At 42.6% G+C, this 23,325-nt stretch overlaps 2 protein-coding genes across 2 annotated transcripts in view; one reads left to right on the forward strand and one right to left on the reverse strand.

Annotated features, from left to right (window-relative positions):
- Positions 1-4,817, reverse strand: part of col4a2 (collagen, type IV, alpha 2) — a 64,027-nt gene extending 59,210 nt beyond the window's left edge. The window contains exons 1-3 of the mRNA XM_073473338.1: positions 4,704-4,817; positions 4,360-4,479; positions 4,223-4,274 (exon numbers count right to left, since the gene is read on the reverse strand). Of these exons, the coding sequence (XP_073329439.1) occupies positions 4,223-4,274; positions 4,360-4,409 (102 nt within the window). The 5' untranslated portion in view covers positions 4,410-4,479; positions 4,704-4,817. The remainder of the gene's footprint in view (positions 1-4,222; positions 4,275-4,359; positions 4,480-4,703) is intronic.
- A 253-nt stretch (positions 4,818-5,070) lies between these two features.
- The window catches only part of col4a1 (collagen, type IV, alpha 1), a 44,244-nt gene continuing 25,989 nt past the window's right edge, over positions 5,071-23,325 (forward strand). Inside the window, exon 1 of the mRNA XM_073473777.1 lies at positions 5,071-5,229. Coding sequence (XP_073329878.1) covers positions 5,155-5,229 — 75 coding nt within the window. The 5' untranslated portion in view covers positions 5,071-5,154. The remainder of the gene's footprint in view (positions 5,230-23,325) is intronic.

The following is a 23,325-nucleotide window of genomic DNA, read 5'->3' on the forward strand; positions in this document are numbered from 1 at the left end:
TGAATAACAAAAGACAGGGGTTTGAGAAGAAGTTCAAATCCTGCTGTCTTACCTCGACACACCTGGCCAGTCACTGCGTAAGTGAGCGTGAATGTCAGACTAATGTGTATAGAGAGGGGGTTTCAGTTGCTGTTTAACAATCAGATAAGCACTTGGGTTGAAGCACACTGAGACCTTTAAGGCTCCAGTAAACTTCGTCAGAACTGCCTGTCGGATGGTGACCCTCTCCCCTTCGCACATTTCAGATTGTGGAATAAGGAAGTCTGTGTCCGTGTCCTGTGTCCGAGGTCAGGGCTTGATCATCTTTCTCATTCGTTCCACAACTATTTTTGTCACTTGTTATATTTACAACCGAGTGCAATATTATGCACGCTTTCCAGGAGATACTGTCTAAAAATATGAATCGCTATCTCTGTATTTAAATGATTATCGCGTCTCTCCTCCCTCCATAACGGCCGGCTTTTCATCCCGCCTTTAAGCGTGGCTGTTGTATCAATCGTAAATGCATTTACCTTCCGATGTGGTTCGTCAACATGCAATGCTCCTCTAGCATAACCTGGCTCTGAATCACAGGGGCTTCTACAACTGTTTCGACACACAGCACATCCAATTGAAACTCACTTGTTTACAAACGAGAGGAACGTGATCGTTTTGAAAATAGCAAATTAAATCTCACATGCAAAATACCTTGAGAATTCTATTTTCAAAAAGTAGGGGAACTCCGCATGTAAAGCGTCACATGGAGACGGATGGTGGGAAACAGCTGTACAACACGGGGGCTGGGGTCTGGTTCAAAGAACTGTAAGAGTCCCGTGGGTCGGATTTGGACTTCATATTAAACAGAAACATATTTTCTGAGATGCAATTGAGATTGAGAAATTCTGTGTCAGATGGGAAACTTCAAGGAGTGATGTATGATTGGTTATGGCTTCCTTCATCTTTTTTTTTTCATGTTGAATCAACTCTTTAACTGCCTCATTAAACCACAGCTTATAACTGATGAAACTGACTCCTTTTTATCCTTTCAACAACTTGTGTGTGCACAGATGGAGATATTTTACCAAAAAGTCATCTGCTGGTGGTGGTGCGTCACAGCCAAATCTGAGATATTTTGTTTTTATCAAGCCATCCATGTGAGCAGTTTGTTTATTTGATGGTTAACTTTCCTACATGGAGCACATGGATAATGACAAACTAAATTTAGACCGCTGTCCTCCAGCATCGCTGCCTTGGAGCGAAGCTGCACAATACACAGAGGAGCTGAGCTGTGTCACACGCTTTTAATCAAGGCTCGGCCTAATCTGATAAAAGCAAGAGACAACGGGCCTTTTCATCACACCCGAGAAAATAAGTTTTCATCTGAGAGTCTTGGGTATGATATTAAACGTCTGACAGAACCACTGACCGTCTGACATTCAGCACAAACTGTGACAAACAGAAAAGAAAAACACACTCACGTGCTGCACAAACACACTGCACACATGGATTCTGCATCATGTGTGCACTTTTCTTTCCTTTCATCAAGCCTACATTTTCTAACCTGATGAAAGAAAAAGTAAAGTAGGCCATGCAGAGTCAGTAGTTCTGGAGAGAGAGGATCGAAAGTCGTTTGATAAAACATCTGTATGCTTTTATGTCAATTTGTAAGATTAAGGTAAAATACAAGTGAGGGTGTTTATGTGTGTGGGTGCGTGAGAAAAACAATAAAACCATTTATGTGAAAAAGAAGGTTTTTTTTCCTTGCAAAGTGGAAACAGTGAACTGTGATGTCAACAAACACATGGAGCAAACAAACTCATGCACATTTTCAATTTGCACATAAGGTGGCTGAGGTGGAAAAGTGGGTGTATCAATCAAAAAGTGCAATGGAAACAGACTTCAAGGGTCAGTTCACCCCCAAAATAGATATTTTTACTCATACACGAAGTGTTTGAGTGATTGTTTTAGTGTGAGTTGCCGAGTTTTGGAGATATTGCCATAGAGGCGCTGTCATGCAAAGGTCAGCAACAGCAATGTAACTTTAGCTACCAACCTAGTTAGCTATAGTGACATTAGCAAGCTAGTAGTGATTGTTTTATGCTTGTTATAACAAAAGGACCACAAAACAGTTCTCATAACCCTTGTTTTGAAGTGTGCCTGTGAACAACCTCAGTTTGGAGGGCCATGTAGCCCTAACACTTCCCCCAACCCCTCTATCCCAACAAGAATCAGCGCAGCCTAGCCCTACTGTCGGTGTGAACTTAGAAAATGGAGGGGTAGGGCTAATTGGTAGGGGCGGTGTATTTGGACTGGGCAGTAATGGAACTAGATGGGACACTCAGAGTGCCAAAAAATACATGTGAAAAATTCATCAGCAATGTCTCTTTCCAGAAATCATGACCCAGTTACTCAAGATAATCCACAGACCTTGTTGTGAGAAGTTTCACGTAGGGACTATCACCGACAAAGCCTTAAGATCTGTGTGGGGCGATGAGGAGACTGTAACCTTCCTCAAATACATGACACCAACAGAAATGCAATATCACGTATTTCTTCAATTTGCTACAGACATTTTTATCCATCACAATGTATAGTCTAAATCACCTTTTGGACCATAATGCGGACATGAGTTCAGTCTGAACAGCATGTAATGCGTCTGATGTAAACACTGATTGCACCGTGTAATGGCTGTAGAAAAATGACACCAGCCACCACCTATAAACCTCGCTTTCACTGAGCTATTTGGTCTGCCCACCGGGCTGGACTTTTCCCACAAAAATGATGGTGGCATGACGACACAAAGAAAGCAGGTCTGGCATTACGGAACCAAAACAGGAAGCAGCATTTTTTTCCCTGGTCGCTATCCCCAGGTGACAGTGAAACAACTGGAATAACAGTGGAAAGTCAAAATAAAATAAAAAGAACCAGCTGATGGAGGAGGCAAAGATAATGAAGAAGGAGAGTGATAGTCTGTTACCTCCCTGATATGTGTTCCTTCTTACTAGTGGGAGTCGAGACGGTTCAAAACCGGCAGAAAGTAACAAAACCTGCCTACTTACAAATACAATACATAGCACTGTGATCTGGGTTTCTAGGTCAAAATGGGATTCTTACACTTGTGTTTTTTGTTTGGACAGTAGCGAGGCAAACATGGGAATCTACTAGACTGGCACACACACATAAAAGCATGTGGCTGTCTCATTAAGGAGAGTATTGGTTGAAGTTATTTTGCAAAATATTGGCACACCATGGACCATATTCAAACAACGGCCATTTTCCTCTGACATCTCTCTGAGGGTAGGAAGCTCAAATGTCAGCTGTGTGCCAGGTTGTAAGTCCTATAAACATGGGGAATCTGACAAATTGTTATAAATTCAATGCTCCCTGCTTGGTAGGCAACTGAATAGGATTCATTTCAAAATATCATAACACATCTTGGACACAAGTGAAACCTACTGTACGTAATCAAACATTAATGTTAGCTCGGAAGTGGTTGAATGCTAACATTAACTAACTAATGGATTATCAAATATGTTGTTTTACCTTAATATGACCTGATATCCATCCACATTTTCCCTTCCCGTCATCTTTTCAGTTGCTGATCAATCAGGAAGTGGTGAATTGATAACAACTGGTCAGATTCGCTACGTTTATAAGACTCGCAACATGAAGCAAAGCATGAAAACTAATAACAGTCCCTGCTTTTGAGTTTCCCACCCTGAGTGTGATGTCAGATAATAATAAAAAAAAAGCCCCCTGTGTGCATATGGTCTATGACAAATATACTCATAATGCTCAACAAGTTATCATCATGCCTGCAGAGGTCATGACCCCACCCCTAAATCCCTGCAGGGTCAGGGGTCAAGCAAAGCACAACATGAAATGCCAAAACTCCATTTCTCTCCGTTCCTTTCACAAAAACAAAACAGCTGGCATTCCCTGATTTCACCCAGTTCAACCAGAAGAAATTGCAACATGAGTCATTTCACAAGAAACTGTTTTGGGGCTTTGCTGTCATTTACCAGCACACAGAGCCAAGAGCCCTCCTCCTGGAGGAGCTCCCCCACCCAGACACTCCCACGGTGTGTCTGCTGCTGCTGCTGCTGCTGCTGCTGCTGCTGAGCACTTTCAAGCAACACAAACTGAGCCTGGAGACACTATTTGCTTCATTTCATATCTTAATTGTCAACAGGCTGAAATCAGGCAAAAATCAACAACAGGTGTCGGGAGAGGGGGAACTTACCCCGTGCACTCCTGAGGCGAGGATGGCGATGGAGACGCACAGAAGCAGCAGCCTGCAGTCAGTGAACATGAGAGCGTTAATGCTGATCTCTCTACACTGCAGTGTGGTGATGATCAGCAGTGAAATATTGTGCTTACCTCAGACTGCTCAGCGTTGTGTTGTGTTGTCCTTGCATGGTCTCGCTCATGCCTGCTCAGACTTCAGATCCGCTCCGCTGTTCCCCTCGCAGAGACACCTCTACAGCATGACTGCCTGACCTGAGGCACAGCAAGACCCCCAGCGTTAGTGCTCACCTTCCACACGAGCTTTCACATTTAACTCCAGTGTTCAAAGAGACCTACAACTTTATGAGCTCTGCTGGTTTTTATTATAACTCTTTCAAACTTTGAGAACCTCTCTCAGAACAATTTCAAATGACAAATCACTTTTCAAGAGCACATGTGGTTAATTTATAATCTCATTGATAAAACGCGTTACTTACAGTCACCTCAGGCTCGTGCGCGCTGGTCGGATGAAGGAACTAGTTGTCGCGCGGGGGGAAAACAGACGCGCAGGTTCCCGTGCTGAAAAAGTTTCACAACCGGACACCTGCGGCACCAAAAAAAACCCCTCAGATATCTCACAAAAACACACCAAAGTGTACCGAGTTGTCCCTCTCCTTACCGAGAAAAGTCAAAGTGTTTGTATCAGCAGGGTTGAGTCCGTTTGCAATGGGCGAGGGTGGTCGTTTTGGGGAGGGGGGTGTGGTTGCGCACAAACAAGACCAAGTTGCATTGATCACCTCCTCATATCGTCTCGGACAAAGATGCGGCCAAACGTGCTGCCCGCGCTCCGCCGATAAACCCGCTTAAACGCACGAAGACAGAGGACGAGGAGCGGCCGACAGGTGGTTCTTTTTGCGGGGCACAGTGTTTCCAGAGCGCACCGCCACGATGCTGTTACCGCCCGGCGCACTGCTGCTGCTGCTGGCGGCTCTCTACTGCAGCGTAGACCTGACGGGGGCTGAGGTAAGCGGGTGAAGCATCTGTAAATGTCTGGGAAGCTTAAAGAAATAACTTTCGCGCAAACTTTATCGACTAAGTTAACGTGCGTAACTTTCTGAGGAGGATTTTTAGACTTGCCTCTAAAACATAAAGTCTGTGGTCTGTGTGCAACCAACTCTTCTCCTGTGACCAGTTTAACTCTATTAACTGTGTTCAGCCATGACTTCATTAAAGACACACATTTCAGTCTTTGGTGCTACTGAGACGCACTTTTATTCCACATTTCTGTATTTTTCGGCTCTGTTGTGTTTTTTGTGTATTGTCTCACACTCTATCAAACACTTCTGAATACTTTGACTTGAATCTAGTCCCAGTCCAGCCTCCTCCACCTCTGCTGGAGAGGAGAGGGAGAGAGGGTGGGGCAGAGTGCCTACAGTAGCTGAAGTGTGTGTGTGTGTGTGTGTGTGTGTGTGTGTGTGTGTGGGCAGTATAGGCAGTTCACCACTGGTATGTTTAGATAATCTAGTTAACTTTTTCATGAATGTGCCTCTTTAGACAAACTTGTTATGGTGTCCAGCTATAGAGGAGATATCATTTTATCATAATATGGGTACAAAAACTCAAGTCATGCTTAACTAATGCAAGACTCATGATTTGATGTATGAATTAATGTGATGTATCATGAAGTTCAGCCGTGCACCTTTCTGATTTAGTCGAGATGGCTCTATGATTAGTGATGACTTCATAAATGAACGGATATGTGATCATGTTAACTGGATTTTCTTACTTTCATAATGTTCGTTCCAGTCAACAGATGGTATTCTGTCAGCCTGTGTTCATCCACGATGCAAAGTGGTCCAATACAAATGAGTTAAAATGAGATATTAAGAGTCATCAGGGAGAAAATGTCAGAAAAAGCTGTTTTTATTATTATAAAGGGTTAATACTGATTGAACTTAAATCAAAGTTCACAGTAGAAAATCTTGTTTGATGTTTCACATGAAACATGTTTCTAAATCTTTCAAGTGCTAAATGTAAAGAATTGTTTAAAACATAAAAAAAATCACTAAAATGATCACAGAATGTAAAGAAATAACAGTTTTGTCATTATGTCAAAGACATCTATGTATTGTGTTGCAGAAATATCTACATAAGTGAGCATGCTAACCAGCTAGCTGCGACCTGTCCCAGTCCAAAGCTCCTGTTCTAGTTGTGTAAACACCAACACTTTCCCGGCGCTCTGAGCTCCCAGTCGGGACCGCTAGCTGCATGACTGATTGAGCTAACTCACTAACAGCAGCTACAGTTAGCAGCAGTTAGCTGTTGATTTTTTTTGAGGATGAATTTCACAGATGGCCAATTCTTACATGTTGCACCATTAATTAAAATTTTTGTTAAAAACAAAAACTTACAACTAAAATTATCAACTGAATATGAAGAAATAACAGTTTTGGCATTATGTCTATGACATCTATGTATTGTGTTGCAGAGATATCTGGTGAAGTTAGCATGCTAACCAGCTAGCCCTTAGCCACTTTGCACATCAAGAGGTGATAGTCTGATAGTAAACAACAACAACACGTACCCTGGTGCTCCAAACTCCCGGTCTGGGCAGAGTCAGCTGTCTAACTGAGCTAGCTAACTGAGCTACTCTGGTGAGTCCCCTCTTTGTTTGTTTGAGTATGAATTTGACAGGTGGCCAATTCTTACATACCATAACTTTAAGGAATCTAAAGAAATATATAAAACATTTAAAAAACGTTCATTTATAACTGTAAGCCTGAGGTAAGTCTAACTACCTAGCTAAACCAGCTATGATTTCAGCCAAAATGGACTTCTCCCTAGAGAGACAGAAGTGCTGTCACCAAATTGTATCTGTACACCCCACTGTGTGGAAATCATTGAAATAAAGAGCTGAGGCTTGGTGTAACTCACAGTGGTAATATAGGGCACTGTTTTCAAGAAGCCAAGCTTTTGGTCAGTTATCCGTTATCGGGGCAAATGTTTGACATATGTGAGTTTCCCAGCCAGAGCAAGTGGTACCACACTATAAGATGGAACTGGCCCTCTTTGGAAACTTTTCCAGATCCAGTTTCCTTGTTCAGAAGTTCATAACCCATGAAGGAGTTAAATGGGAAACAGCAGTGGAGGAGAAAATCTGCTGCTTTATGTCTCCCCTGAGAACTGAAACATTTAGAGTCTCTGCATGTTCCTGTACGTTGAGATCCATCTTCACTGTACGGTGGCCCTGAGGGTCTAAACAGAGCAACATTACAAAAAGCACAACATTTTCGGAAAAACACGACCTGTTTTCTGAAATGTTGCTGTGTTGAGACCCCTCAGGGCCGCTGTATCATTGGGCTGTTTGTTGAATTTCACATGGTCACCTTCTGCTGAAAGGCTTGTCAGATGTGATCCGTTACATGGAAGCATTGGTGGACTTTTCAGCAGAAACATCACTCACACAGAGATCCAGATGAAGGGGAGGACACGTTGGTGGACTGTGTCAAGTGTTAAGATGAGGACAGGCTGTGAATCAGTTAGTATAATTGCACAATGGAGCGATGTGTGATGTTTCAGAGTAAATTAACAGCTCCCCAAGAGAGCCTGGCGTTATCATGAGGGGAGTTTCTCCATCTTCCGGTGTGTTTTTAAGGATATATTTCCAGCTGCGAGCTATCGTCATGGAGCAACACCAAAATCATAACTTTGGGAGAAACGATTCATAAAAGTGATTTCAAGAATGACATGTGAGCCACAAGTTAATATATTAGATTGCTCAGTTAAACCTACTCTGAGTCATGCATGCATCTGTTCTCCCGTTTGTTCTGACTTGGACGTCCCTTTCCCCTGATGTTTTATCGACTAAACAATCATTACTCACTTTATTATTCACAATAAAATGCATTACTCCTTTCAAACTGAGCTTTGATTCAGGGACCTGCGTAGGATAGAAGCGTATGATGACATATCAGGTTTAACAAAGCAACAGAGCTAACTTGTATCCACTGCCTGCCTGCATTTTGTAGCACAAACACCAGACTGAGTACAGAGTAGGTGTATATTTGGCTGAACATCTTGTAACTGATCAGATGAAGCCAATGAAATAGGAGTCATTCAACTCACTGGATTTATTGTTGTATATTTTCCCATCAATCCTTGGGAGGTCCACGACATGACGCCTGTGATCCCATCATCCAAACGATGACGCATGTACACTAAGTTGAAATGCAGCAACCTTCATAAATGTGGAAAGAAATCAGTGTCCACAAGGTGCTTCGGTGTGTTTGTCTCTTGTTTGTGTCTACATGCACAGGGACATGATGTTGTCAGAGCCTCCTGTTTGGTCTTCTTCACAATCACTCGAGCTAAACTAAACAATTCACGGTCAACCACAAATTAATGCACGCACACACAAATGTGATAACCCTGAGCCTAATCTGGGTCAGATTGACCTTAGAAAAACAATAATACATAGACATGCAGCTGCCTCTGAAACCACAAAACCCTTTATACTACTTTTCTTTGGTCACATAAGTAGTAGTTCTCCCCAAGACCAAGTATAATTGCTGGAGTTTAAGCATGAAGCAGCAAGCTGATATTTAGATCTGTGCAGACCTTTGCTCTCTTTTAGTTCACTGCATCATCTGATCCCGAGTGAATTGGGTTAATGTTTGTATAATATCAACAGAATAGAGTTTGTCTCCCTTGGCGGTCATTTAATCTGGTCAGAATGAGTCATTAGTAGCTCCTGGAGGACGAGGAGGAGGAGGAGGAAGGGCAGATTAACAGATTCCTGGAGTGAGAGTTCGTGTGTGGGATGTTGGATGGATGGAGGGATTGGGAAAGGTTGAAGCTGGTGGGAAAGACATGCTCCTGCTCGCAGCTTGGCCGTGATGTTCCAGGACGGGGTGAACCCCGGGGAGGATGAACATGGAGGAAGCAGCAGTGAGAGCCGTTAATCCTCGTCCAGCCTGAGGAATGTGTGTATACCGTCTAGAGTCATTATCAAGACTTGATCTGCTGCCCAAAGTGCAGACAGGACTGCTTGTAGTTTGGTTTAGGTCTGATCCTGTAGACCTACCTCCTCCCCATCGCCCCCCCACAGAGACAACAGCTGACCCTGGTACTGTGACAGGCCACCAACCGAGCAATGCACCCTGGGAAGGCACAACCTACCTAACCCCTGTCCCCCCCAGCGTTGTAAAAATGCCTACATTTGGAAGAGTTGTGATTGTGTTTCTGTCCCTGTATTTTGACAGGCGTGTCTGGGTGGCAAAGATAATTCTCCCCTGACCTTGATACTCATGCAGTGTGGCAGGTATGCCCCACTTTCCTGGGAGTGTGTGTGTGTGTTTCACTGTGTGTGTTCCCTGTGTGTGCCAAGTGAGGAGAGGATTAAACAGTGGTTAAGCAAGGCAAAGCCCTTTCCAATTCCCTGTGGTCTGAGCATCATCTAGAAAGCATTTACATTTTTTCACAGCTGCACTTTACTCTCCACACGTAAACCACCTCTTTTGTCCCACGCTAATATTTAGTGCACATGAACAACCTCGAGATCGGCTTGTGTTATCCTCGAGATCAGTTACTTCCCCGAGGTGTGTTGTTACGGTGAAAGTGCTGTTTAGCCGTTTAACTGTGAAATTGGTGAGTCATAAATGTCATTTGCGTTTTGGAGGGAGGATGGTGTAATGGATACGTGTGTCTGAATGGGACGTGGGAGTTGGAGAGTGATCGAGAGATGGAGGCTGCAGGAGTACAGGAATGTGGGTCGGAGCCAGAGATGATACCCCGTGACAAATCTTTTAGTCTCACTATCTGGTCCTTGACCTGCGCCTTCACCCGCTGCCGCCAAATCATCCAACTGATGGAGGATAATAAAGACAGTGATGATGGTGTCATTAGATTTATGACATTGTGTTTTGTTTTTTGCATCAGTCCACATGGAGTGAAGTGTGAAGTTTTGGGTCTCTCTTCGTTCAGCTGTTCTCTCTGTCAGCTTTTGGCCTGAAAAAGCTTCAGTCTTAGTGTCCTGCTCTAGATGCAAAGGACAGGTGCAAGACAAGAGGATGGTGTTTAGTTGAGGTTTCCGTAGGATGCAAATGTTGAACTGCTTTATTATAACCCTTGAGGACAATGCAGACAACATCCTGGTCTGTGGCTGCTCTGTGTTTGTGTTAAATGTTGAAATGTTGAATAAAACCAGTTCAGATTCTCTGATTTCAGATCCTTTCATCAGTGATTGGTTGTTCAGGCTGTGTTAAACTAAAAATGTATTTATTTTTTCTTGTTTCACCTGACACTGTTGCTGTTTCTGTTCCAACCTGAACTCCGGTGAAGGATCTGTGGAGGTACCTGAGCATCTCACACAGAAAATCCACGAACCCTCTCTTGCTTTTTTGCTGGGTTTGTGTGTATGTGTGTGTGTGCTTGTAAAAATACCAATGGCAACAATCATAACACTCACTGGTCATGCACTGTTTCTATTTTTGTCATTAAAGTGTGTCCCTGGTTCCTCTTACATAAATAACCATGTAGAGATGGATCTTCCGATAAACATCATAGTGCTTGTGTCTTCACTCTCTGACAGACATTTCTGCATGACGCATTTGCCTTTTAAGTCATTAACTTGCTTCTCATGCAGTTGAAGACGTATTTCAAACAAAATCTCTGTCTCAGACTTAAAAAGACGATTTGTCCTTATAAAAATCCATCCAGACAAATTAAAGATTAAATCTGAGTTGGCTCACATAAAAAGCTGTTGTTTGATACCAGCCTGCAGAACTGAGTGTTCCTGAACTGCAGTAACATCAGCAGGTCAGTCAGGCTGGTTGTGCTTTGACAATTAAAGATCACAGGTTGAGTTTGGGCAAAAAGCAAACCCTGGAGAAAAACAATTGTTCATGGATCAAGTTTTTGGTTTTAAAATCAGAAGAAACTTGATGCTCAAGCTTTAGCTTTTTTCCTGTCAGGGCAATAAGCTGCTTCACTTTTTCCTCTATAGTGAGACCAAGACCAACAGCTTTGTTTTTCTAGCCTGGCAGAATTGCATTCTTGTGTTTTTTTGGTTTTTATGGGGTTGTAAAATGTTCTCACCTCACCTTTAATCTAGCCTACAATCATAATTCAATCAAAGAGCTAAAGAAACGTTAAGTGTTTGTCAAAAACAAGTACTAAAGTCAGGAGGACACTTGAGATAAAGTGATGTCATGAGTTGAGACCTGACACAGTTGGACAGGTTCATGGAGCACGAGCAGGTGGACCCTCTCATTTCCTTTATGACAACCATCCCCCGATCCCACCTCCCCCTCTTGTGAGACACAAAATCGAGGACTTTTCCACAGAGTCAGGTCCTCTAGCTGAACCATCTCTGGCCTAACAAGACATGTGACTACAACCAAGTGAGGTCATGATGACAAACAATTCAATTATATTGTATATAACTGTCGTCTGTGGTCTTACACATCACCAGGAGCACAGTTCAAATTAACACCCTGAACATTAAACTCTTCCTCCTGCTTCTGTTCATTTTTAAAGTCCCAGCAGTGTATTTCTAGCTTGTTGATGCTTCCTCCTTTTGTTCTGGACAGTCCTTTTTTCATCAAGTCAAACATCTTGACATGCTACATTTTTATTTGCAAACTTCCCAATTTTCTTTTAAAGACTACTATATTTTTTTGGGTTATTTTTCTTCCAGTCAAACTTTGAAACTCTTCCTCGGTTCCTTTGTTCGAGAAACAAAGTTGAATTCCCAGTTGAGAACTGACCTTTTAGTTGTGTTAATCAGGGCTGGATATCAAACCTCAGTGCCCATTGAGTACTGACTGAAATGTGTCCAAAACATTGTGTGTTGAAGTGTCCATTGCGTCATAGGCTGGCATTGTATTGCTGATTTCCTGATCAAAATTAGTAAAAGTTTCTAATTTCAGACAGTAATTAATATCGAATCCACACTCCAAACCAACAGGGGGCAGCATATCACCAGAGTAACTGATACCTGTTACTAACTGTAGCTGCCATTAGCTAGTTAGCTCAGTTAGCCATGCAGCTAGCGGTCCGGACTGGGAGCTCGGAGCAGTGGGGGCATGTTATCTCAGGAGCTTTGGACTGTGACAGGCCTGGGCTAGCTAGTTAGCATGCTAACTTCAGTAAATATCTTTGCAACAATACGTAGATGTCATAAAATATAAACTGTTAAATCTTCACATTCTGTTGATAACTACAGTTAATTGTGGGTTATTTTAACTTAAATTCTTACATATGGCACCTTTAATGCCCTGTTGTTATTTATTTATTTCTATGTGCATTGATTTTGTAAAATGGTTAATAAGGACCCAATGAATAAACAAATAAAACTGAGTTAGTGATGGCAGATTGAGCCAGGGTGAATACCGGGAAGCTGGATGTGGCCAGTGCTGCAGAGACACCACATGATATTACAGATGACACAGGCACATGCTTCATATTTGTCCCATTTAAAGTTAACTGATTAATGCTCTTGCCAGAATGAGGCGTGTGTGTGCCGCTTTTCAACAAGTCTGAGCATAAGATGAATGAGGACATTTCTTATTTCTGTCAGCTGGACATGACAGTGATGTCTGAAGTGGTTTGATCTGGTTTTTAACTCTGTCTGGGCCTTACAGCTCACACACATACTCTTCTGTCCTAATCTCAGCTGAGCTAGAGTTACTCTGCATGTTTACCAGGCAAGGTCGAACTGGCACTTAATTCACAGAGGAGGAGGCCTGATAGAAAAAGCAGATCATGAGTCAGATCCGACTGTAATTCAGAAGACCTGGGAGTGTACTGTACATCCATACCTCGAGCTTTTGAAGCTCCTTCCTGGAGGAACAGATGCTTTATCCATCTCCTCCTGAGTTTATGTTGCTGCTCGCGGTTTTGCTCCGTCGACTCTCAGGACAATGAGAATTGTTCCTTTATGTAGCTGTTATTCTACTGAAGTACTCCAGAAAAAAGGGTTCATCTGATAACATTGAGACGGAAGTAAGCTAAAAAGGTCACATGACTTGGTTCACATCAGTAGAAGAGGAGATATGCTAATCTTTCAATGCATAGTTGAGTCTGGGGACAGATTAAGACATTTTTGACTGATCTGTTGTCAGGGTTCGGCATCTCTAAGGCCTCAGGGCGTGGACATCTTGACGTTACAGTCTCTATATGTTCAAACGGCGGTGACGTAAGGGTGATGAAGGAGATAAGGCCTGATATGGCAAAAGTAGAACAATAGAGAGCAGCCCTGTTTATTAGATAGCTATCATCTAAAGTGTGTGGTATGGTAATGGGGCTAATGACCTCCATTTGTTGCAGACGTGAAGTGGACGGATAAAGGCTGTCCTTCTCTGGTGCTCTGAGATTTCCTCACATTCTCACACTTATTCTTACTCCTGTTACGGCCTTAATAAAGTATCATATAAAACCTGATGTGTCTGATGTCAGGGATAATTTTATGAGGGGGTAATTTCCTCATCGGGAACCAACATCAACATATGTGCGCGGCACGCAAGACTGGAAAAACCTTTGTTAAAAAGGATGTGAAATAGAGCTTACATGCACGTCCTGTACATGTATACTCCCTGATGGATGCATTGTGTCTCCCTGTGTAACAGTGATGGTAATGCTTCTTCTTTGTATAAATTACTAACTCAAATGCCAGATGCTCCAATGTAACACGTGTGTTTTTTGAGAGAGCAAGAGACTTGTATTTCAGCTTTTGATTTAAGCCAAGCTAGCGGCATGGCTCTTGGGATGGCAGTGTTGGTCGGTTAGTTGGTCCGGATTGAAATATTTCAACAACTACTGCTGGGAGAATTTTTACAGACATTTGTGTTCCCCAGAGGATGAATTTGGTGTTTCCCTGACCTCTCCTCTTCTGCTACCGGCAGGTCAAAGTTGTAACTTCCCATCATCTACTTGTCAGATTGGGGCAGAATGATTATAGACACTCATGGTCCCTAGAGGATGAACCCTACTGACCTTGGTGATCCTCTGACTTTTCCTCTAGGGCCACTATGAGGTTCAACTTTGTGGTTTTGTTTTTTCTAATTAACAAAGGTTTCATTTACTTTGACTGTAGACTCTTTGGTAAAATGACTTCCTTCACTGCTTTTTCATGAAATTTAATGAAGAAAGCAGAGGAAACCAAATGGGAAAAGTAGTGAGTATGGGAATGGTCCGGGTTGGTAGAAAGTCACAGAGGTCATTCCTTGTCCTCACGTGCTGACCCTATTCCCAGATACCAGAGCACTCTTGAGAGAGACTCGAGGCTGACCCAACCCTTTCTTGTCTTTGTGAGCATAAAAGGCAAGGAAGAGGCCTTCCTCCTTAGAGAAAGAATGGCTTCCTAAATCCCACATCCTGTGGCACAGTGCTGCACATTCACAGAGCAGCAGCAGGCAGAGCTGAAGAAGTCAGAGCTCTGCGGACGCTCACGTGAACTCAACCGGGCCTTTCTCAGAGAATACAAACGTCTTGTTGCTTTCGCTGCCCCGTCTCTCTGTTCCCACCACCAACTGACCATTTTCTCTGTCTTCCCGCCTTAATACCAGCTAAATTAGTTGCAGATTATTGATTCTTTATTTGTCAAGAACAGGCATCCAAAACTGATGCAGCTGCAAGCATGCATGAAAAAGAAGTGCTGAGGCAGAACGCTTTCAGTTTGATGTTTGTGTGTATCCGCACTTGGACCGATTCTGTTCCTGAAGGATTGTAGAGGAATGTTTTTTGTGTTATTTCTGCGTGGAACAATAGTCGCTGATGTGTGGGCACAGGAACAGAGCCCTGCACACAAACCAAAAATCCCATCTCTCCCACTGGATGGGACAACGCAAGTGTAACAAGATAAATCTCACAGATAGCTCACTGGATTTCTGACCTCTCAGACTTCAGTTTGAGGGAGACACAACATCTCCGGCATTTGAGTAGCAACAATTTTTTCTATTATCCTCACGAAAGAGTCAGCTTGAGGACAAGACTGCAATCAGCTTTTTCGGGGTGGAGTGCTAGAGTGTGTGTGTTTGTGCAGTAGTTAAAGCCGGAAAGTCCCTCTAAAGGCCTAAAGATTAGTGGGAGCCTTGCTTAATTTGTTAAAAAGATAACGTTTCATTCACATGCACATGAACACACAGAGACTGAGGAAGAGCTGAGTTATCAAGATGACCCTTATTTTGAAAGCTGTGTTTGAATGTTTAAATCCCCTCTAATGGCCTGGCTAGAGGCTACAGGTCAACAGGATGAGCCTGCGAGGGTCATGTGACTGGTCAAGATGGGGTGCAGATGGACGAGCTGATAAAGAGGGGTCAGGGACCTTTGCGATCCAAGGCAGGAATATTGTATAGGATCTGAAGGAGCATTAACGTGCTGTTGAGCCATTGTCAGTTAATCTTATATTTCTCTTTGAATTGATTAGTTGTTTGATCTATAAAATGTCAGAAAATGGTGAATAATGTCCATCAGTGTCTCCCAGAGCCCAAGATGACATCCTCAAATGTCTTATTTTGTCCTAAACCAAAAGATATTCAGTTTAAGAAGCTGGAATCAGAGATTTTTTACTTTATTTTCTTAAGAAATGACTCAAACTGATTAATCGATTACAAAAAACAATTGGCAATCACTTCAATAGTTGACATTTAATCGACATTTGCTTGGAGATGACTACAGCATTGTGATGAAGTCATGTGTCTTTGAACTAGTGGACCTTCTGGGCTCTTTAGCTTCAGTTTAATCTGCACTCCCGTATCAGGACTTTCACATCTCTCGTTTCTCAACATGTACAGTGAGTGATCGGCAGAGAAAAGTTGCCTGGAGTCCTTCCACCAGCTGGATTTAAGCCACCAGTAATTGAAGATCAGCCAGTTCCAGGGTTTTCATACACAATTACAGTACAAATACACACACACAAATACAACCCTGTGCCGACCAGCAAGGCCTGAGAAATTGTCTAAAACAATTTTCCCATTTGCTGAGTTAATTTTGCATGTGAGAATTCCTGTTCAGACTGTTGACATGGCCGGTGCTGTTTCTGCTGAAGAGGACTGTTCAGTGTTCCCCGCTTCATTTCGCATGTCCGCTGACATGTTCAGTAACTTCTGCAGTCCCAGAGGATGAGCTTTGTTTGCAGTCCTATCCACAGTCGCTCATGTTTGACTTCACTGAATTATAGAAGACTTGAGCTCATGTTAGCTCTCTGTGCGAGATGTTGATAGGCGGCTGATACACTTGATGTTTCTTTCGGTTGGGATGCAGTTTTCTTAACTTCGACACCACTTATAGCTGTTCCGCTCTCCTGGCCCTTAATTTGATGACAGGCAACATTAACCTGGTCACGCTTGGTCATGCATGAGCGGACTGGCGACTGACTGCTGTGTTTGTTCACCTTGCTCATTAACTTTTGTGTGTGATTGTGTGTGTGTGTGTGTGTGTGGCATTTGTGTGGCACTTGGCATAAGCATTTCATGTATTTTCTTACAATGTTAGCTTTTCCCACGGGCTTCTTTAAGTTTTATGTTGTAATGTTTTTAGTTTTCTTTCTCTGTTTACATCTATTGCATGTGTGTGTTTCTGCACACACATGCAATACTCCTTCATGAGCATTTTTGTGCAGATGTGACTTGGGCCTGTGTGTGTTTGTGTGTGAGCAGCCCTCTCTCTGCAAATGCATCTGCTTTTCGTTACAGAAGCCCTGAATTATTTCTGTAGTGCAGATGAAAACCTGCGGCCTGCAGCCAGGACAGGACATGTTTTACATCAAGTTGGTCTCACTAAATATGCCCTTCAGGACTCTTTAAATCAAGGAAACAGAAAACATAGCCCTGTTTTATTGCAGAATGTACACATAATATGTCTCTTGGTATAGGACTCAACTTGACCTAATTTCCCTTGGAGTAATGACCTGTAACCACTGTGTGTGTCTATCATTTGTAATGCTAAATGAGATGCGACATTATCTCTCTTAGACATTTTGGCCAGTCAAGTGGGCATCAAAAGAAGAGTGCAAACTGTTCTCAGAATGTTTTCTTAATTTTCGTTACCAACTATTAAATGTAAGTTGTTTTGTTCATTCAAATTAATACAAAAAAACTAAATGATTGTCGTGTACCATTCACAATGACCAGTGAATAGACTGACCCCCCAGCACCCCCGACTGTGACTGACCTCCTGCTTCCCTGGCTAACTCTCAGCAAGGAAGCAAATAAGTGTTCTTCCCGAAATGGTGAACCATCCCTTTAAGGTTTTCAAGTACATCAAGCAAAATTAATTCAAGTTAATTAAAGTAAATTTAAGTGGAATGTCCTTAGATATGATTATTAATAAATGAATGCCTCAAAAAGCCACTTCAGTTAGCTGTTCTGCTCTATTAAAGTTTGATTTAAAGCTGAATTTCTCCTCTAACTTCACTCCATTCCTTTCTGCACATTACTCAGATATTAAATGTTGCTTCTCTACATGTATTACATGCTGTGAAAACAGGAGAACATGAAATACGTCCAGAGAATCTTGCTACAGGTGCAGCTACCCTAAAAAATGGTTTCGCTTATGTGATAGCTATCTTGGCATTTACAGAAAATACCTTTTCACATCACACCATTCCAGTTTGTGCACGTGCAGCTCGCCCTCACACACAAGCACACACTCGTGCTGTTTACAGAGCGCGTTGCACCAGGAGCCTTGTCTACCAAGTATGGCAGTCAGACAGAAAAATTCCCCTCCTCCACTTCTACTCTCTCAACCCAGCCTCTCAGTACCAGAGAAGGCCAGGAATGTCAGAGCAGCACAGTTCAACCCGGCACAGTCAGAAACAGTCCTCCTCCGCTCATCCTTTATTATTTTATAGATTTTTTTCTGTTTGTCTCACTCTCTCTCGTGCTTCAGCTGAGGACTACTGTGGGAATAGCATAGCACCTGTGATCTTATTGACCGTAAACAAAAATCCACAAATAAACACTCAAAACCACAAAAATGCTGTGTGGAGATGTCATAGTTTACATGACGTCAGAATCAGCTGAGTGGTAGCATCAGCACAACAAGTATAGGTGTGTGTTTTCTAGTGTGTTGTTGCTGCTACATATATGACAAGGTATTGTGCTGCCTATGTCGCAGTAACTGTCTCATTTAGTGTTGCTTAATGATCCCTGCTGCCAAGTGAGATCCTTCAGACATTTATGGAGTAAAACTATCCTGATTGTCCCCATATGGAAGCCATGATCTGTGGCTTAACGCCATGAGCATGTGACGTGCAGGTTAAACATATTAGAGCAGCTAAAGGAGCACAGGAGCTCGTAAACTCACTTTAACACGCCGAAAGAGAAAGTATGTGCCGTATAACTCTACTTGTTGTTCCAGCAGGACTCACTGAGTCCACAAAAGGAGCCAGATGTTTACGTGAAAGTGCATGGATATGTTCGATTTAACAATGTTGCACAATATTTACTGTTGGGACACAAAGGCCAAATCTCCTCGGATGTCATCAAGAGTAATTAACTCAGCCAACGTGAAATCAACCCAAACAGCCAAACGCCCAAAACACACAACAAAATGTAAACATGAAATTAAGTGATGCAACAATATCTTGTGCACGTCTCCTCACATAAAAGGCTGGTGTCGGAGTGGTGCAGAAGCAACGTGGCTGTGTGGTTTATGGAGACAGTTTTTAGGAAAAAACAACTGAGTCAGAGGCTTTCTGACAGTGAAACTAAGAGATTTGTTGGCTTTTTTCGGGGGGGGTGAAAGTTAAAGCTGCAATAATATGTGTATTCTTTGTCAGTTGGGGGAAGAATGCTTCACTAGCTAGTCGCTAATTTTATTTGTCAGCTGTCTGTTGCTGGGCGTGTAGCTTACAGTGGTTTATTTCAGAGCTTTATTTCAGCACCATCACTGGCTCTCTTGGGGTTCACATCAGACTCTTGTTCAGCTGCCAGTATACTACATCAGAACTGCTTGTCAGATGGTCAAATAGTTTTGAAACCAACGACTAAAGTGGTCAATTGTCAGCGTCTCCCAAATGACATAGCACCGTTCCCAATATAATATGACCATTACAGTGTAACAGGAACACTTTCCGGACCTTCTTTGTACAGTCGCAGTTTGGTTAAGTTAAGGGTCAGGAAGGCGATTCTGGAGAAAGATAGTTGATGGTTGAGTCTCATTCCCAGGTCGTCAAATAACATTAATATTTGATGACACTGAGAAAATACTTCTCCAGAATCGCCCTCCTTACCTTTAAGACAAGAAAACTACTGAAACTTACTGAAGTAACTTACATCACATGATGTACGTGACGTAACTTCACTACTTTAGTAAGTTAAAATAACTCACCACGGACTTCTGTTATCACACTGGACACAAATAGTGGTCTTCTGAATGAAAGTCCTGTGCTTGTTTAACCCGACCATCTATTCCTGACCTGCTCTCTATACAGACTTTTCACTCTTTACTCTACTTCTCCTACTACCTCCTTTGTAGTTGTAATAATTTCTACAGCCACTAGAGGTCGGCGCCTAACAACAAGCATAATATGGGTCGTAATAAGGTGCTTGCATTTTTGACCATATGGTTGTTTTTCTGATGAAGATGAGCTTGTCTGACCATTTCTGTAACTTTCCAACACTGACATCCGACGTATTCATGACTATTTCAGCTTAACTGTATAAGATGCATGGAGGCTCAACAAAACCCTAGAATACAAAGTATTACAACTGAGTCAGTGTAGTTGTCTGTTGGTTTTCCCCCTCAGTCAAATCCATATCAGTGTGGAAGGAAGGCAAGGAGATAAACCGAGAGGCAATTCTCCAGTCAAGTCATTTTCTCTGGCTCCACAGATTTTCCCATTACTGGGCCAGGAGAACTTACGTTTTGTTTTATGAAAACAGTAACAGAAACAAAAAGTCTTCCGCAGCACTTTCTGTTTCCTGATAAGAGCAGCCAGAACTTTAGTGCGACTGAGGAAGTCAGCTTCATATCTTTACATTAGGGCATTTGAACAGTCGCTTAACTTTTTGTCTCGTGTGTGGGCGTGTGTGTGTGTGTGTGTGTGTGTGTGTGTGTGTGTGTGATTTTAGGTTGTTTTCGTGGATCCTCAGTGATAGGTTTTCTCTTAATCCAATTCATTCAGTAATAAGCAACATAATTGCAATGACTTGACTGAATCTCATGACTCTTGTCTTACAGCCATTATGTTATTAGGTTATCTAAACATCAGGCTTTTATTTGTGTCTCATTTGTCTGTATGTGTGCAGAATATGAGGACAAATATGTAAAGGAGAAGGATGTGAAATGACAAATCCTCCCACACTTCAGTCCTCAGCACCTCGAGGACTCCCCCCTGGGGGATTGTGGGATACTTCTGCAGTGTAGTGGGAGGTTATGGCAGGAATGTTCTGGGAATGTGATGTCGTTTTAAGAAAAGTCTGTAGATGACATTGACCAGATGTTTGTGTGATCTTCAGTTTCCCCTAACATGGCAGGAAAGACAGTGAAATACCTCCAGCTGTTGCAAATGTATGAATGTGGGGCACTCCATCAATGGGAAAGTTTCTGCCCCCATGTGGTGAAAGTCAGTACTGGTGTACTGTTCATGAAACCTGTGTGGGAAATGTGTGCAGGAGGCTTTATCCATGGAAAGATTGTAATTGTTTCACACAAGATGAGTGTGAAGAGTTTATGGAACATTAAATACACTTGCCATGTTTGGAAGTTGGCTGTAATACATGAGAAGTGGATTTGCCCACTTTGGCAAAAACAACAGAGACAGTGAGTCATACAGCCACAGTAAGTAAGCTGAGGAACAAACTGAAAACATGACTCCACAGGCGCCAAAGAAGGCAACACTATTGGGGAAAATCCAGTTGCCCTTTCTTTGTGCTTTTGTACAAAATGTAGTTAAGATGCCTCAAGTCTGTTTCATGAGAACCGTGTGGTCAGGAATGCAGTTTGATTCTCTTGGGTTAAGACACGGTACTGTATTGATTAGTTGTGGAAAGCTCATGAAATTCTTTTTCCAGAAGGCTCCAGAGAGTTTAATATAATTAAGATTTCAACATTAATACAGTCCAGAAACTTACTGTAAGTAATGGGATCCAAGCAACTGCAGAATCTCTATCCAACTCCATCTGCTGAGGAAGATATGTGACGAGATCCAGAGGACCCTGCCAGCTGGTTACCATGAGCAAACTTTCTAAATTCTGTTGCTCTGGTTGAAAGGGACAGTTCACCCCAAAATCAAAAGGAGATATTTTCCCTCTTTCCTCTAGTGCCATTTTTTCCTTCTAGATTGTTTTGTTGTGCGTTGTATAGTTGTGGAGATATCGGCTATAGAGATGTCTGCCTTCTCTCCGATACAACAGAACCAGATGGCGCTCGGTGTGTAGTGCTCAAAGCGCCAAAAAAATATGTTTGACAAACTCAACAGCAATGTCTCTTTCCAGAAATCATGACCCAGTTACTTAAGCTGATCCACAGACCTCGTTGTGAGCATGTAGGAAGCATTTTCTTTACGCATCACTGCACAGAGGGAAGCATGTATTTACCCTTCCATGAGTAGACGCACGCTTCCCTCTGCCCAGTGATGCGGTGTAGTTCGGTCGAGAGAAAATAGTTCCTACATGAAACTGCTCACAACAAGGGCTGTGGATTATCTTGAGTAACTGGGTCAAGATGTCTGGAAAGAGACATTGCTGCTGAGTTTTTTCAATACATTTTATTGGCGCTTTGAGAAGCACAAGCCAGCAACTTACACCAAAATGGATGTGGACTTGGATGAAGAGTCCTTATAGTGCTCCAGAAAAATAGGAAATTTGAACATCAACAATTCAGTGACAGTGGGCCAAACTCAGATTGTGTGATATGATTGAAAGCCTCAGAAGAGCTACTAATGGACCTTGTGGTAAGTCTGTTTTTGTAGTTAGTGTATTATATATCATTTATTTCTGTTTAGTAAGGTTAGAGTAGGTCAACGACTATAAGTTGAAATCTGGGAAACTTTATAAGCTGCATCCATGCTAGCTATTCTATAACAGTTGTCCTTGCCTCAGCCGTGATGGTATTTCTATGGTTCTTATTAGGAACCAGTTATGCAACAGCTCTATACACTCAGCCTTGGTTTACATTAAGAGTGTTTGGTTTAATGTCGGGATCTCCGTAATGCCATCTCTTGCCGGCCGAGGCCTCTAATCTTGAGAGCAAACATTACTCATCACTTCCTCTCTCCTGGGCTCATCTCAACGCTGGACTTGTGTATTCAATGATGTCAGACATATCAAGCCAGTGTTGTTGAAACATCAGACCTTCTGGCATGAGGCTTGAACTGATGTAACCTCCAGCACCTCTGACACTGAAGTCCAGGCCTGTGAACGTGCCTCTGTGTGCCGTGCCGCACATCAAACCCAGCCCATCCTCCTCTTCTGTTGGGATTTTCTGCGTCTATCTCAGATTCTGTCAAAGCAAACTTTCCGGCCTGTGTTTCCCTGCCAGCTCCAGCCTCAGTAAACAATCACAAACACACTGTCATACACACACAATTATGATAAGGCACTGTTTTGCGCAGCGCCCAGTAAAGGTAAACACTCTGCCAGCATACTTCATATTGATTTTTCACAGTTTGGAGATATCCAGGCCTGCCATGCAGACTCAGGAATGACATAAACACTGAGAGACACGTGAGGCGGCAGAGGTTTACTGGATCTGATACAGAGCTCGGTGACTCACCAGCTTCTGTATATTCACAGTGGACGTCAACACTCATCACCGCAGTGAGTCTCAGGCCTCTGCTCCGTCTGTTTGCTCTGTGAAAGATCATGCTGTCCGGGCAGGGTGACACCATCTTCATATCCTCATTTTCTCACAATCAGACGCTCAAGCACGTGCAATCCCTGGACTGTGCTGGTAGTCTGTGAGAATACTCCATCACATGTAAAGATACAGGATGTAAAATACAACTGTACAATACAACAAGTAAAAATACAGAAGGGGTTTAAAATAAATGTACTTAAAGTTTCAGAAATAGCAATCACTTTGAAGAATGGCCCCCGTATGTTACTACAGTAAATATTAGATTATTATATAAGCAGCATTTTATATTTTGAGTGGTGGAGGAGCTAATTAGCTATT

This window comes from Pagrus major, chromosome 9, assembly GCF_040436345.1.
Source record: "Pagrus major chromosome 9, Pma_NU_1.0".
NCBI lineage: Eukaryota > Metazoa > Chordata > Actinopteri > Spariformes > Sparidae > Pagrus > Pagrus major.